The following is a 16,610-nucleotide window of genomic DNA, read 5'->3' as shown; positions in this document are numbered from 1 at the left end:
CTGTGTTTCTCAGATCTTTGAAGGATGCAACCTCTTGTCTCAATCTGTCAAAATCTTTGGTCATTTGGTGTTTGAATTCGTTGAATTATTGAGATATCTTTTGGGTTACTGCTTGAAATTCTAATTCGATCTTATTTGCTATCCAGATTCTGAATTCGATTTCTGACATGTCAGCTATTTGTTTGTGCTTGGGATCTCGTGCTGCGTCTGCCCCATTGATCCTTGGGAGAGTTGATCTACTGTGATTATTCATATTGCCAGAGTTTTTCTGTTGATTTCGCCTCATGATTGTTTTTCACTGTTGCCTCTGGCTATCCTCAGATTTTGGGAGGTGTCTCTCCAAGATTAGACCCCAGTGGGATCACTCTATTGTTGCTGGATCTTTGTAGGGAGTGATCCTGTGTAGCTCCTCTGGGGCTGTCCCAGCTCCCTAGTTCTGGTTGTGGAAGCAGCTCTGGAGTGTGACACACCTGGCTCCAGCAACAGGGCGGGAGGTGCTACGCACGGTTCTGGGAATGCCTGGTGCCCAGTGACTTTGGCACAGAGAGCCCAAGGCTCCAGCAGTCTCTGGCCCGGAGAAGGGCTCTTCCGCAGAGGCAGGGAGGGCTCTGGAGGGCACGTGGCTACCTGAGTCCCTGGCCAGACTAGTGGGCCGGTGAGGAGGCAGGGAGGATGCAGGGTTGCGCGGCTGCCGTAGTTCCTGGTCTGGGCATGCGAGGCCCGGCGGGCGCGGGTCGTGGGTCGCGGCGCACCTCTTATGGAAGTCTGGGCGGTGCCACGCCCAGGAGTTTGAGGTTGCTATGAGCTGTGATGCCAGGCCATTTTACCCAGGGCAACAGCCCAAGTCTCCAGTGTGCCAAAACCAGTCTCACTCTGTCTGCCCCTATGGGTTAAGTCTGTAAGGCAGCTCAGTCCCTGCCTTTAGGCTGCTCAGTCACTAGGTTACTAGCTCCCGCCAGATGCTTTCTCTGCAACCCTGAGGGCAGAACTTGCCGGGGTAGTTCTCTCACATTGGCTCCCTGTGGCCCACAGCTGAACACTATTAGCTCCATCCCGCTCAGCAGCTCAGTCTGGGGCCCTAGACAATGCCCAGAGTTCTCTGCACTCCTGCTCAGGCTCTCCCCAAGGCAGTTTAACTAAGTGCCAAGTCCAAAAACATTGAAACACAGGTAAGATCTTTCTGGTTTGCAGTCTCACTGCTGCTTGTACTTAAGGCTGCCGGCAGGATTAGGTTGATCAAACACACGCAACCACTTGCCAGTTTTTCACTGTTTTTGTCCTCCTCCTGAGGTCCATAAGTCCTTGTTGATTCCCTGTATCCTCAAAGGGATGATTATAGACAGATCCCACCAGCCAGAGATGCCTGGAATCTTCTCTCCCCAGACTCACCGTGCCCAGTTGCTGGGAAGCTGTTATTCAGCCGCCATCTTGCTCCACCTCCAGTGGGAAGTATTAATGTCAGAATGACCACAATTTAGGTGTAGAGCAGGTTGTAATACGGTCCTTCACTTTCAGCTTTTACCTGGGAATCATTGTTAGTTCTCATGTCATTCTCATTCCCTTGTCTCTACTCCTATCCAGGATCTTTTTATTTTTTCTTTTCTATTTCTTTTTCAGAACCAGCTTTTGTTTTTTCTCTCATTTAGCTATGAATAAGATGATGTTTTATTTTTAATGAAGTTGAATCCTCTTTTCCTAATTTAAAAAGTTGGTGAGTTGAATTTTCTGTTACTCTTCTCAGTTCTTCCTGTCACAGTCCTCACCTCCTAAACAACATCTGAACTCATCTGTGAATTCTTTTAAAGAGAAAAATCCAAAGTGTCCCAAAAGTCTCTCCTAAAGTTGCTGTACATAGGGAAAATGAGAAATTATAGTTAAATGTACCTTTATTTACAAAATATTCATTACAGAATTTTGCAAAGAGGTGGCCAAAACGTGGAGAATGCCTTGTAAATATTTTGTAAAATTTTGTAGTGCGTATTTTGTAACTAAAGGAAAATTAACTACAGTCTCCCATTTTCTGTATGTATAGTGACTTTAGGGGTGACTTTTGGGATACTCTGTAATTTCCATTCTGTGTGTAGAAGAGAAGGCCGTTTTTATCCTAGGTAATCACTTTTCCCAGCCGGGCTCAGTGGCTCACTCTTGGCCTCCCATCCCAGCGCTTTGGGAGGCCAATGTGGGGAGACTGCTTGAGACCAGGAGTTAAACACTAGCCTGGGCAACATAGCAAGACTCTATCTCTATTAAAAAAAATAATAATAATAAATAAATTAACCAGTGTGGTGGCATTCCCCTGCACTTGGGAGTCTGAATGGGAGGATCACTTGAGTTTGGGAGTTTGAGGTTGCAGTGAGCTATGATTGCACCACTGCACTTGATTGAGCCTGGGCAGCAGAGCGAGGTACTGACAGTACCATCATCACCACCACTTTCCTTTTGATTGCATTCAGTGTATTGTCATGGAGTATATAATCAGTACGTTATTGGCCTGTTATCCATGTGATCTGAGCCACAGTTTTAATTTTTTTTAAAAGTAACCATTCTGTGGTTGAAATTTCTCTGGCTATATTTCTTTACATTTTTTTAATTTAAATCATCAATTTATTCTATGATGAATATGATGATCATAAAGCCACAGATGTACTTTAAAGTGATAGCAGCAGTTATATAAGTGCTCACCTGTTTTGAATTCTGTGTTTATACTGGTTCAGCACTATATAAGCACCTTGTCTAAGTAGGTTCTTCAGACCATATGTTTGTTGACAGTGTTGTGTTTTTACTTTGTTCTCTCCTTAATATTAATCAGATTGCGTAAAGGTAGTCTAAATGTCCTGGTTGCTGTCGTACTTCTTTGAGAGCCTCCTGCAGAAACACAAAGCTCTGAAGCTATTTCTGCCATCTTTTTCATTTGTGGCACTTCTATACTGGTAATAGTTAATATACAACCCCTAAAGCCTAAATACTAATGAATGATTTTCTGGGGGGCTACTTTGAATTTTCTCAAAAAAGAAAAATAAACATCTTTAGTTGAGAAAGAACAAGTAGTATTAGGAGAAGCATTGTAAAGAACACAATGCAAAGTTTGTCGTAATAAAATAATTTTGTATGTGGGAAATGATGTAGAATTTCAAATAAAGAAAAGTAGATATTTAAAAACTTAGGCAATTATGGGTGGCACCTGTAGCTCGGTGAGTAGGGTGCCAGCCCCATATACCAAGGGTGGCAGGTTCAAACCCGGCCCCACCCAAACTGCAACAAAAAAATAGCCAGGTGTTATGACAGGCGCATGTAGTCCCAGCTACTTGGGAGGCTGAGGCTAGAGAATCACCTAAGCCAGGAACTGGAGGTTGCTGTGAGTTGTGACACCAATCACTCTACCAAGGGCGATAAAGTAAGACTCTGTCTCTACAAAAAAAAAAAAAAAACTTAGGCAATTATTTAGTACAACTATGTTGTTTCATCTTTAATTATGCCAAATTATATCTTCACATGGATAATAGAAGTCCATAGACAAAATTCACAAAATGAGTATATAAGAACAACTTCTCAAAGGGCACTTAGAGCGGTACCTTCTAAATTTTTTTTTCCTGAACATCTGCAGATTTCCCGTATTCTGTCTTTTTTAGTATGAATGTTGGAAGCAAGGATAATTTTGTATGGACTGTCATTCTGAGAAATTAGATTTTAATGAGAGTCTTTGTTTTTGTTTTGTTGTGTTTTCTGAAATATGATTTGGAGCAGATGGATGTACTCAAGTTAGGGATAGTTAGTTGCCTTGTGAGGCAAATATATTTTGAAAGGTTCTCAACTGATTTGCTTAAAGAGAAGTTATATACTATGAGAAGGGAGGTTCATGTTGAATTATAATACATACATATTATAATTTTATATCATAAGGTATAAATATATAAAGGTGTAGAACCAAATTTTTCTAGGAGAACCTAAGTTTCTATAGTTGCTCTTAACATATCTTAAGTATGCCTTCCACCTAACAACTCTAGGAATCTAAATATTACCCTAGGTTTATAAAATATGTCCTTTGGTAATAGTTTTAGAGTTTATCATCTAAGGCTTTGTGTACTGGAATGAACAGAAATAACTCAGCTGGAAGGCCAAGTATTATTCAGGAGAGGGTTAGACTGTTAATCTAAACATACACATTGACTTAGAAATGTATCAGTGGTTTGTAGATGAAGGAGAGGAAATATTTCTTGAGTAAGTGTTTTAAGACAGTACTTTATTTCTTCTTCATTTAGTTAATTCCTGACCTGTGCTTGATAGATTTTTAAAAATTTTTTTTTCAATAAGAAGTGATTCTAAAATGGCAAGACTTTTCAAAACAAAGATCCTTTACTAAGGATTTTTTTTACTGAGTTTTGCTGACTTCTTTTGCAAGGTATCTGATGGCCAAGAGTCTACACCACCGACACCAGCCCCCACTTCAGGAATTGTGGGCGCATTGATGGAAGTGATGCAGAAAAGGAGCAAAGCCATTCATTCTTCAGGTATTTATGTGTGTTTGTGTATATGTGATTATTTGTTTAATAAATTTGAATGTTTGAAATTCTATACTTTTTATTTTATGATTGTTGCTAGTTTTCTCTGTACTGATTGAATAGCTTGCTAATTCTGGTTCTAGTGTGTAGAGCAAGTAGTATTTAGAAAAGAGTTGTTACCTCTGTGACTAGTCTATGCAAAACTTATTGGATGTCCAGACACCACAGTCGTAACCATAAATTGGAAGAACAATTTTAGAAAAGTGAGAGTTTTGTTTCCTTTAGCAACAAATACTAAGAGAATCCCTCGCAAACAACCTCTAAACAAGGCTTGAGTTCTTTGCATCTCATCCCTATGACATTTCTAAGACATAAGAAATTTAGGAGCTTTTCCTGATCTGTGAAGGTTAGGGCTAAGAATTTAGATAATTTCTACTGTTTCTAGAGTTTACCATCAAATACTAACTTTTAAAAAAATCTCTCTGTCGTTTCCTAAAAGGTTTATGTGAATAAACCAGCACTTACTCTGAGACTTATTCTGAGGTTATTATTAAACATATGCATATACATACCACCTTATGTATGAATATAGCTTTTTTTTTTTTTTTTTTTTCTTTTTAGTAGAGATGGGGTCTTGCTCTTGAACTCCTGAGTTCAAGTGATCCTCCTTTCTTGGACTCTTAAGAGTGTGCTAGGATTTTAGGCATGAGCCACAGAACAAGAATATGGTTTGTGCCGATTGGATGATTGAGGATTACTAAAGAGCTTTTCCAATGTGATATGCTAGAGTCAGATCTTTGTTCTTATTAGATCTATTATTTAATCTCTTTGGACCTCAGTTTTTTTGTTATATGGAGAGAATTCATAAGTCATATGATTAATGTGAGAATTAAATAAAAATAGTATGTAACCAGTGGATTTCCTAGCACATAGTAAACTCTCAGTAAATGTTGCTTTCCTTTTTTTTTTTTTTTTCTTGTTTGTTTCTCTGTAGGGACGTTGATAGCTAAGATACTTGGGCAATATTTATTATAGACATATTTGTGTTTCTATACTACACTGCAAAGAAAGAGCAGACTAATTCATTTCATAAATATTTATGTGGAACAATAATACAATTTTAACAAGACAACAACAATCTCTGCCTTCATGGAGAATATATTCTAATGAGAGAGACAAGCAATAAACAAAATAAATTAGAAAAATACATAGTGTGTTAAATGGTGACATGTACCGAGGATGAAAAATTTTCAGCTGAAAAAGAAGATGGAGAGTTACACGCTTTGGGAGAGAGGTTCATTTTGAAATGGGATGATGAAACCTAACTGAAGTGACATTTGAGTAAAGACCTGAAACTGGGGAAAATGTGAGATGGACAAAACAGTCAATGTGTAAAGCCCATTTCGAGGTTGAGAAACAAGGTCATTATGGTTTGAGCAGGGTATGGAGGAGAGAAAGAGTAGTAGGAATAAAGTCTGAACGGAAGAAGAGGGCCAAGAGTAAGGCTTTGAGACCACCAAAAGTATATTAGCTTTTGTTCCGAATGTGATGACGGGGTCTTTAGCAGAGGAACGTTGATGATCCAAGTAAGAGATGATGGAGGCTTGAACCAGGTTTGTAGCACTAATGAGAAAAGGTTAGATATTCGTTACATTTTGAATGGGGACTAGGTTTGCTGATGAATTAGAAGTAAAGTTTGAAAGAAAGAGAAGGGTAAAGATGGCTCTAAGGTTTTTGATGTGAGCTTCTGGAAGGGTGGAATTTTCTTACTAGAAAGGGGAAAGACTTAGAACAAAGTCTAAGAAAGTCCTTAGAAGGAGGAAGTTTGAGAGGAAAAAATAGGAGTTTTGTTTAGCACATAATTAAATTTGAGATGCCTGTTAAAAATTCAGATGTACATGTAGATGTTGACTAGGCCATTTGGTTATGAGTCTGGAATTCACAGGAAAGGTTTGGACTGTTAGCATAAATTTGCATATTAATAAATATTTGCATAGTAAGATTACATGATATTTGAAGTTGGGTTACTGGACAGGATTAGCAAATAAGTGGGTATAGATAGAAAAGAGAAGGTCTGATGAGATCTGAGGGCTGGAGAGTGTGATATCTAAAAGCCAGGTGAAGAAATGTTTGAAGGAAAACAGGGTGATCATCTAAGTAAAAATGCTTCTGATAAATCCAAGATGAGGACAGGGAATTGTGTTTTAATTAGAAGGGTAGAAATAGAGATTCTAACTATTGAGACCACCTACTCTATTTCGTTTATGGCTTAGTATTGGTTAAGGTTCCTGTCCATCACTAGAATTAGTAGCTGAACAAGTCAGTTGTATTTTTTACACCTTTTCTTTAAAAACAGTAGAAAGGGGCCCTTGTTTTCCTATGTTTGTTTTACTCCTCTAAATGTTTATTTAGAAAACATTTACCTGCTAATTTACATTATTCTCATCAGCGAATGGACAGATTTAACCCTTAAATATACGACTTTCTGGCCTGTTCCATGCTAAAAAGTTAGACAAACTTTGATAACATAGCAATTGATATTGACAGTACTGTAAACAATATGATTGCTTAAATTGATAATTGTTTATAGACTTTTCTCACTCCCCCTTAACCCCTGGGTAGATATTAGATAGCATGCAGCAATAATTTGACGTCAGTACTGAGCCTCAGCTTATCTATTTGAACATCTGCCACCACATGACTCAAGACACTGGAAGGCAGGAATAACGGATCACTGAATGAATACAGTGGCTGACATTAAGGAGCACATTATTGAATTGAGCCGTGTGGCAAAAGCTTGAGATGGCAAGAATTAAGAATTCTTAGAATTTAAGACCGTTCAGAGTAAGTGCTAACCACCATGAATAGGAGAAGAAAATTAAGAAGATAACTTTGTATATGGCGAATGTTCAAGAAGAATCTTGATAGCTGCTAATGTCAGATAAAAGACCTTCATTCTGCCTAGATAAGGAAAATGTAAGATTTCTGTGAAATAACATGGTCATGAGGAAGCACTTACTGTGTTTTGATGTCTGTGGGTCCTGCTAAATACTTCTGCTTACTATAGTAAGCTTTCTTAAAAGATGTAAGTAATATTACATAGTAGTCATGATGATGTAATAAATGCATAGCATGCGTTTTACTCATTTCTGGGCCCATTTAACTGTTATTCCTGTACTAGTACCTCGTGATGGAATTATTAGCTATTTCTGTCTACCATAGATGCTGATAAATTCCTGTCTTTTGTCATTCTGTAAATGCCAGCATAGCTGGGTATACATGATGCTTTTCATCCAGGTGAATTTTGTGAAGCATGTCTAATAAAACCTTGGGTTGCAAATTGCTTCCCTTACTAGTAAACACAAAAGTTAACACAAAGTCAGTTGAACTCCTTTCCAAATAAATTTCATAAAAATTTAGAGCTGACCACCAGACTTAAATAAATAAAAGTAACTATTATTGTTGTAAAAGTAATCGTTTGGAGCCAAAGCAAGATGTCTTTGTTTCTGGTCTGGCTTCTGTTAATTTTCAAGGTCTAACACTAGAGCTCAAACAGTCTATTTTATATGGAGAAGAAGATGAGCATCTAGCTCACACATGCACATACTCAGCTCTTACAAGCTCTTGCTCATTGTCAAGTACAATTGCTTGGCCACTGTTTCTTTTTTTTTTTTTTGTAGAGACAGAGTCTCACTTTATGGCCCTCGGTAGAGGGCCATGGCATCACACAGCGCACAGCAACCTCCAACTCCTGGGCTTAAGCGATTCTCTTGCCTCAGCCTCCCGAGTAGCTGGGACTACAGGCGCCCGCCACAACGCCCGGCTATTTTTTGGTTGCAGTTTGGCTGGGGCTGGGTCTGAACCCGCCACCCTCGGTATATGGGGCCGGCACCTTACCGACTGAGCCACAGGCGCCGCCCCAGCTTGGCCACTGTTTCACTGCAAGCTTGGCCACTGTTTCACTGCAAACTTGGCCTTCATGGATTTTATGAAGTGCTATATATATTTAAGAGGCTAGTAATTATGGAAAGTTGATACAATGTAGAACGTCTAGTATTTATCCATTCAGCACGTACTTACTACTTACTGAACAGCTTCTGTGCAGCACTGCTCTGGTATTAAGGACATGATAAATGACACAGGCAAGTCCTTGCTGTGGGGGAGCTTATGTTCTCCTGTGAAGACTGTATATAGAACTACCAATAAAATAGAAGAATTTAGGATACTGGTGAGTGTTACGGGGAAAATAAAATGGGGTACACAGTTACTCATTGCGGGGAAAGGCTATATAATTACCTATAGTGTGGTCAGGAAAGAAGAGGAGGTGGTTTTTAAGTGACACCTAAAGATGAAAAGACACAGCCAGGCAGAAGCAATAGCTACTGTAAAGATTCTGACGCAACAACAAGCTTGGTAAGTTTGAGGGACAAAAAAGAGTCCATCTTACTAGAAATAGTGAACTGAAGGAGAGGGTCTTCTGAGAAAAGCTTGGGAAAGGAGGAGAGACAGTAGCAAGGCAAATCACCTAGGGTCTTGTAGAGTGAGGTAACATCAGATTTTATTCAGGTAGCAGTGGTCAGCCACAGGAGAGCCTTAAGAAAGGTAGCAACATGATATATATATATTTTTTTTTTTGGTTTTTGGTCGGTGCTGGGTTTGAACCCGCCACCTCTGGCATATGGGACCGGCGCCCTTCTCTTTGAACCACAGGCGCCACCCGCAACATGATATTTTTAAACTCAAAGTAATATCATTCCATTTGTTCTGAGGAGATAAGCTATAGAGTTGTAATAATCCAAGCAGAGTGTGATGGCGGTATGAAGAATATAGTAGAAGTGGTGAGAAGGGGCAGACTTGATGACTGGATGATGAAGAAAGAGGAAGCAGTTACAATTTCTAGGTTTTTGGCCTATTACCTGAAAGAATACCTTTTATTAAGATGGAGCAGACTAAGGTGGAAAGAGAGAACAAAATTGAGGAAGGAGATAAAACTCCTGTATTTGAGAATCCACATGTAAGTACAAGAAGATAGTTGGGTTCATGACAGGCAAGTCTGAAGTTCAGAAAGGATGACCTAAATGTGATCTTACACATTAACAACTGTGCAGGTTGAAATCTGACAGATACACGTACTAAGGCATAAGAATCCAAATTGTTGACTTCTGTTTTAATCTTCACTTTATTTTGAATAATCAAAGCCCCAATGCAAACTTTCTAAAGTAGTCTTTAAATTAGAGATTACAGTGTTTTTATTTCATCCAATATTCTTCAGACAGATGAGAGAGTCCAGTTCCCAGATAGATTGAACATACTTCACATATGACTGATTTTAATTTAATTTCAGCACTGTCATAGAAGGGACGGTCCCAGATTTGTAACTTCAGTGTTGTATTCACTTTACCATGTATCAAGCACTATCATCGCCATGGATTGGTTTCAAATAATGCTTTGTGTATAATTTCATACACATATACATTTTGTGTATATGTGTGTGTGTATGTAATGTCCCAATGTCAACACCCTGCATATGGTTCTTTATGTTATAAGATTTATTTTAAAGTATTTTAGTAACCAGAATCCTGGTTTGTCTCTCAGGAATTAATAGGGTAACTCACCCAAGAATTATGTAATGTCCTTTTATTTATGCATATATTTTAATTGTCTTGATGGTTTTCTTCTAGATGAAGATGAAGATGAAGATGATGATGAAGATTTTGAGGATGACGATGAATGGGAAGACTGATCTATATATTATATATATATATATTTTTAAGGTGAAATACTAAACACTACTTTCTGTCTATGGATTCTGTAAAATTATCATGTAAATGTTCTATTTGCTGTATATTTTTGTTGCCTTTTTTGCTTTTTTTTTATTAATCTGTGCAATACCTCATTTAATCTGTAAAGGTTTGTCATAATCCTCTACAAAGGTACTCCCTATTATTGTGTGCAAGTTTATACCACGATGCTCACTTGACTTGTGAATATTTTTCATTCCATCAACAGGGAGTTTAAATATTATATGTGAGACTGACAAAAACCTTAATGTAATTTAGCTATAATGCCAGAAGGAAAACACTATTTTCATACCCTACTTTTTCTGTACCTGAATTTTCTTATAAAAATCTAGGATAGCACTACGTTCTTTTTTAAGTGATGCAAACCTTAGTTTCTTTAGCCCCTTCATGTTGAGTACAATGCTACCCATGAATGTTGAAGCTGATAGATGCACAGTTCTCTAGACATCACTACACTGAGGCAGTTTGTCAAATTCAGCAATACGCTTAAAATCACTACAGAGATACTAGTGGAGAAAATCAGTGTAACACACCTCTCAAGCAATATTGCCTGTTGTGGGTGCAACAGTGGTATTTGCATGCTGACTCAAAAGGAACCCTAATACCTGTCCTTGACTGAGGTTATTTTTTATGCTATAGCAAATGTGGCAGGCTCTTTTTGACAAAAATTTTAAAAATATTTTTTGATATTCTGAAACAGAAAAATTATTTAAGTTGGCATTTGAGTGCAATTGGGGAGTAGTTTCATTCTAAATGAACTGAAAAGAGTGGAGTATACATTATAGTTATGCCAACATTTGGTTAAAAATGCTATATAAATCAGAACATACGAAATAGTGTAGAATTTAAGTATTTTTATTTTACAGTTTGTATGGATTAAGGTTAATCTAGTTGGCAAAGAAATGCACTGTAACAGTGAACCTAAGATGCCATAATTTTTATTTTCATGATTTCTCAAGGTTTTTATCAAATATCACATTTCGGTTACATGTTCCTTAGAAGATTGGTGGTCCCAATGTCAAATTTTCTTAGAGCGCAAAACTGAATGATAGATTTTTTAAGATAAAACTTTACAACCTACACATTTGTTATTCATACTAAACTGTGGTAAGATTAGGGTTTCCTTGCCTCGCTACCATACACTAATCTGCTTAAAGGTGGTTGTTTCATATTTATAGTGCTAATTATCACACCTACCTACTTTAAACTTTAGGTAGAAAATTATCTGATTTAAATATGGACATATTTTTCTCATATTGAGTCATATGCAGAATGTAGTTCCAGATGTATTTCATTACTATAGTTCCAATATCCAACTAAAAATTATGCTATCTAGAATTGTACCAACCAAAATCTAGTATTGGCATGATCTTGACAGGCTGGACCTGCAAGATGTGGCTTGAATTTTAACCAGTTATCACATAATCTCTAGTGATCATACATCTAGTTATCATAAGAAATAATTTAAAAGGTTTTGTTGCTGAAAGCAGTAAGTGGTGCAGTAAAATAGTTAAGTTATTCGAAGAATGTTACCTTCCTTGCAAGAGTAATTTAAGCACATGAGAAAGATTCTAGACTTTTTGTTTCTTGCAAAACAGTGCCGTGCCCTCTGCTGCTAGAAACCTTTTTCTGCTTACTGTCATTTCTACTGTGGGCTTGGTGAGTCTGGTGTGGATGAGGCTGGACAGCTATTAACCAATAAAATTAGCAATTGGTGCAAACGATAAATGGAACATTATAATTATTTTAAATAATTGTTAGCATTATCCTTTTCTTTTTGACCTTGTAAAAAATATTTAAATTTCCTAGAGATGTCTTTAAGGTAATGCCAATTTAAGATCTCTCTTTAACTTTTGGCCAAGGAATTCAGGATTTTCCAGCTAACTTTGGTATATAAATACCTACTACTCTCTGAGAAGAGAATATAAATTATTTGAGCTGGAAACACAATTTTAAACGTGTAGGATGAGTATATAATTTGCCAAAGGTAATTGCATTTATTCTTTTTTCTTAAAGGAAAAAAGACTTTTTGTTGTTGTTATGCAAAGTCTAAATTATTATTTGTTGAAACACAGCAGCTGTGGAGTTCAGTCCAGGCAGGAAGACTGAATCCACTTTACTAACTAAGATAAAAGACCGCATGTTTCAGTCCTCCACCATCTTCCACTGTGGGCAGCACTTAACCTGTGCATTGTCTGAAAGCCTCCCGCACATACTCCAGCTAAATGATTGTCTGGTAGGCTTTGCATTTAACAAACTAGCATGAGGCTTTTTATATCTAAATGCTACTTGATAGACAATTTCAGCTAGCCACATACTGTATGTATGAAATTCATAAAGACTTTCAATCGTTTCATTTTCAAACAACTGAAATTTTGTTTAGTATGTGAATTTTTTTTTTGAATTGTATAGTGAATAGGATGTTGCACTGGTGGCAATTCATCTTGGAGCATAATAAAATTAATTTCAACCAAATAGTATAAAATAGTGTTTTTATTCGTCTATTGTTAAGAGATTAAAGTGCATTAAAAAAAATTAAACTGTATAGCAAAGCGTGCACAGCAATGAATGATAATTGTTGAAGCTTTCAATTAGACTGCATGCCCTGAGAGAGTGTGCCATTAAATAGACATGGTGAGCAAAAGAATGTTACACCCCTGTTCTGCAGGGAAACATGACAGCTGCTCGTGGCTCTCCTGGAAGCCACTACTGTGGTATACAGAGCACTCACATTGAAGGGTCAGGCTGTTTGAAACTTTTTCACATACCAAAAATATTGAAGTTTTAAAATCAGAATGATACTGGAGTTTGTTTACTGGTAGTTTGAGTAAATGCCTAATATAGCCGTTTGTATGGGACAGAGATAACTTTTAATAAACATCAAAGGAGGTGTTCATTTTAAACAGGATACTCCTTTTGATAAATAGAATTTTCTGTTTCACTGGTCCTGGCACAAGTGGGCGTCCGAAGATTAAACTGAGTTATAGAATCCAAAGTGTAGGATGCTACGAAATGCCTTTTAAGAACGTCAGCCAAGTTCAACAACCATTTCAAGAATATGTTCTATTAAAAAATTATTTCTGTTGTACAAACACGAACACTTAAAAATGTATTAAACAGACGGTTAAAAGAATTTTTTAAAGAGAAATATGCCTCAGAATTGTTCCTGTCACATATTTATCTAATCAGCAGAGATTCCTAAAATAACTCTGTATTCAGAATGGAGTTCCTAAAGGACAAGCGTAGAGATAAGGCCTATTTATAGTACAATAGAAAAGCCTTTAGGGAAAAGTTGAGAAGTTGTACCTTCCCATGTTTATCTTGCTCATGTTGCCACATCTCACCTCTGAAACCGTGTTCCTTTATCATCTTCTAGTCATTTATTCATGGATTTTTTAACTTTGTTTTTTAGAGAGCCACTGGGAAAAGATACAGTAAATGGACTGTAATAAATGTGCTGGAAATATAGTTTGTAGCTGTGCTAAGACTGCCCTTATTTCTGTGTGAAATACATGGTAACCTGGAATTGCTCTGGGGAGCCTGTTGACAAATTTGTCTTTATAATAAAACATATTTAGATTTATTTACCACAGCTTAAAAAAAAATGATTATGCTAGTTATTGATACTTTGTAGTATATTTACTTTTATACAAATAGTGGAAATCAGAACTAGTCACCTGCATCACCATCAAGATTGACATATTAGGAATAACACAAGTATTTTGAGTAAAATTGAAGACAATAGTTTGTAAGTGGTTTTCAGCTTAGATATCTGTGTATTGGGGGATTTCTGCTAAATTTGAAGTGTCCCCTAAATTCTCTAATCACTAAACTACCTTAATAATTTTTTAAATAAGAGGAAGTTTCTTATTTAAAACTTACATTATGTATCAACTTACATTATGGAACTTGTACAAAACACATTTTCTGTCTTGAATTGAAACAGAAAAAAAATCCATCAACCAATCATCATATTTAGACAGCTATTTATTAAGAACTAAATAGGTGATTTACATTAAGATACAAAAATGGAGTAAGGTAGGTTCCCCCGTATACATCTTTAAATCTAAAATACTTGACAACTGGAAGACATTTAGAGATTATTGATTTAGCTCAGAAAAGGCAGGCATGTGGGTACCAGCAAGCCCCCGTCTCATTTCACAGGTTTGGGTACCCAAAGAGTAGATGGGCTCACCCAAGGTCAGAAGCATCTTACTACTGTAAGTCAGATCTTATATTAGTTCATTTGCCCTTTTTAATGTATGATAACGTATTGTTGTTCACAGGTTTGGGTACCCAAAGAGTAAATGGGCTCACCCAAGGTCAGAAGCATCTTACTACTGTAAGCCAGATCTTATATTAGTTCATTTGCCCTTTTTAATGTATGATAACGTATTGTTGTATCCTTTTCTCTATTTTTCTTAAATTTAAGGATAAATTACAGATTTAGTTTCTAAGAGATTTATGGTGACAAATGTCACCCTTTCTTTCTCGCATGACATCTGGGTGTTGATGGACACCACCAGTATCCTGTGCCCATCTTCTGCCCAGAAAATCTGGCTTGCTTTGAGGAGCGAGCCTGACTCTGAAGCATGTGATTGTGTTCTGGCTGTGACGGTGGTCACTCTACATTGCCCGAGCATTTGGTCATCACAAGGCACTCCTGTTAATGTCTTACTGAGTTGAAATAAGGTTGAACTTTCCATTAGACATCAAAATTATTTTTCTTACAGTTATAAATAGAAATTGTCTTTGCTTAAACATAAGAATTTTATAAACAGTCAACATGTCTGACAGCAAATTAATTTGAAAACATACTAGTCTTTCTGAATAATTTTCAGTCAGCAGCTACAAGTTTAATTTAAAGACCGGGAGTTCTTCCAAGGAACACAAGGACAAACTGAACACTTTAAATCTAATTTCCTGGTGGTGTTATTGATGAGAGAGGGGAGGATTCTAATTTAGTTTCATGTACTTCAACCTTACTGGAAAAGAGGAAAGTGAAGTATTGATCTAGCGTTTGAGGTGTTAAAAGAAGCAAGTGAAAATGAAAGGCATTAAGTCCACTTCACTGTAGGGAAACAGCTGTTCTTGTCTCTTAATTCTATAGTTGTCTGTAAGGCAAATATAATTTAAAAGCCCAATCAGTCAGCTTCTGATGTAAAAAGAAATAACTTAGGATGAGTGGGAGTCCAAGGAGGTAGAGAACAGAAGAAATTTGTGTTTGGAAACATTTTTTTTAAGATTGATGATTGAGAGAATGCTTAGTAAGTAAAATTAAGAAATATCTTTGAATCTTCATTTTGAAAGATGAAAACTAGTTTGGAAGAATTTGATAAAATAATATATTGGTTTTTGTTTATTGAGCAAGGATGTGAATGTATAAAGGCCAACATTTACACAGTTGAATTATCAGCTAAATCTCAATGTACACCAGACCACTCAAATGTAAACTGTTCTTTTATTTGCTTTTTAGAACTTCTGGGCCAGGCATGGTGGCTCACACCTGGAATCCTAGCATTCTGGGAGACCACCCTGAGCAAGAGTGAAACCCCATCTCTAAAACTAGTGGGGTGGGAGGTTTGGTGCCCCTTGCTCAGTGGTTAGGGCACCAGCCACATATACCAGACTGGCAGATTCTAACCCAGCCCAGGCCTGCTAAACAACAATGACAACTACAGCGGAAAAAAAAAAGACCCAGCCAGGCATTGTGGCAGATGCTTGTAGTCCCAGCTGAGGCGAGAGAATCACTTGTCTCCACAGGCTAAGGCAAAAGAATCACTTAAGCCCAAGAGTTTGAGGTTGCTGTGAGCTGTGACACCATAGCACTCTGCCAAGGGCAATAAAGTGAGACTGTCTCAAAAAATAAATAAGTAAAATAAAACTAGTGGGGCGTTGTGGTGGGTGCCTGTAGTCTCAGCTACTTCGGAGGTTAAGGCAAAAAGATCACTTGAGCCCAAGACTTTGAGGTTGCTGTGAGTTATGATGTCATGGCACTCTGCTGAGGGTGACAAAGTAAGACACTATCTCGAAAAAAGACTTTGGAATTTTGCTATGGATATTGGTCAAAGCTTGTAATGTGGTTAATATTAATAGATAAATTATAAAAGTCTGATTTAATAAACATAGTACTAGAATTTCAGCCACTTTCTTTTTAAGCCTTGTAAATCTACCTTCTGATTTTTTTAAGTGGCCTTCCTTTGTCCATGGTCGAATACCTGGGTGCTGTAGGACAAGCATATAATGGAATTGTTATCTAGAGAAACTTAGGATGTTCAAGCAGATTCTGAGCCAGGTGGTTGGTTTGGCC

The 16,610-nt window shown here is 37.3% G+C and overlaps 1 protein-coding gene across 1 annotated transcript in view; it reads left to right on the top strand.

The window, feature by feature from the left end:
- Positions 1 to 12,778, top strand: part of WASL (WASP like actin nucleation promoting factor) — an 80,510-nt gene extending 67,732 nt beyond the window's left edge. Inside the window, exons 10-11 of the mRNA XM_053609149.1 lie at positions 4,400 to 4,508; positions 10,181 to 12,778. Coding sequence (XP_053465124.1) covers positions 4,400 to 4,508; positions 10,181 to 10,242 — 171 coding nt within the window. The 3' untranslated portion in view covers positions 10,243 to 12,778. The remainder of the gene's footprint in view (positions 1 to 4,399; positions 4,509 to 10,180) is intronic.
- Positions 12,779 to 16,610: the final 3,832 nt, after the last annotated feature.

Source organism: Nycticebus coucang, chromosome 11 (assembly GCF_027406575.1).
Source record: "Nycticebus coucang isolate mNycCou1 chromosome 11, mNycCou1.pri, whole genome shotgun sequence".
Lineage (NCBI taxonomy): Eukaryota > Metazoa > Chordata > Mammalia > Primates > Lorisidae > Nycticebus > Nycticebus coucang.
The sequence above is the reverse complement of the archived record's forward strand: the minus strand, read 5'-3'. Positions and strand labels throughout refer to the sequence as shown.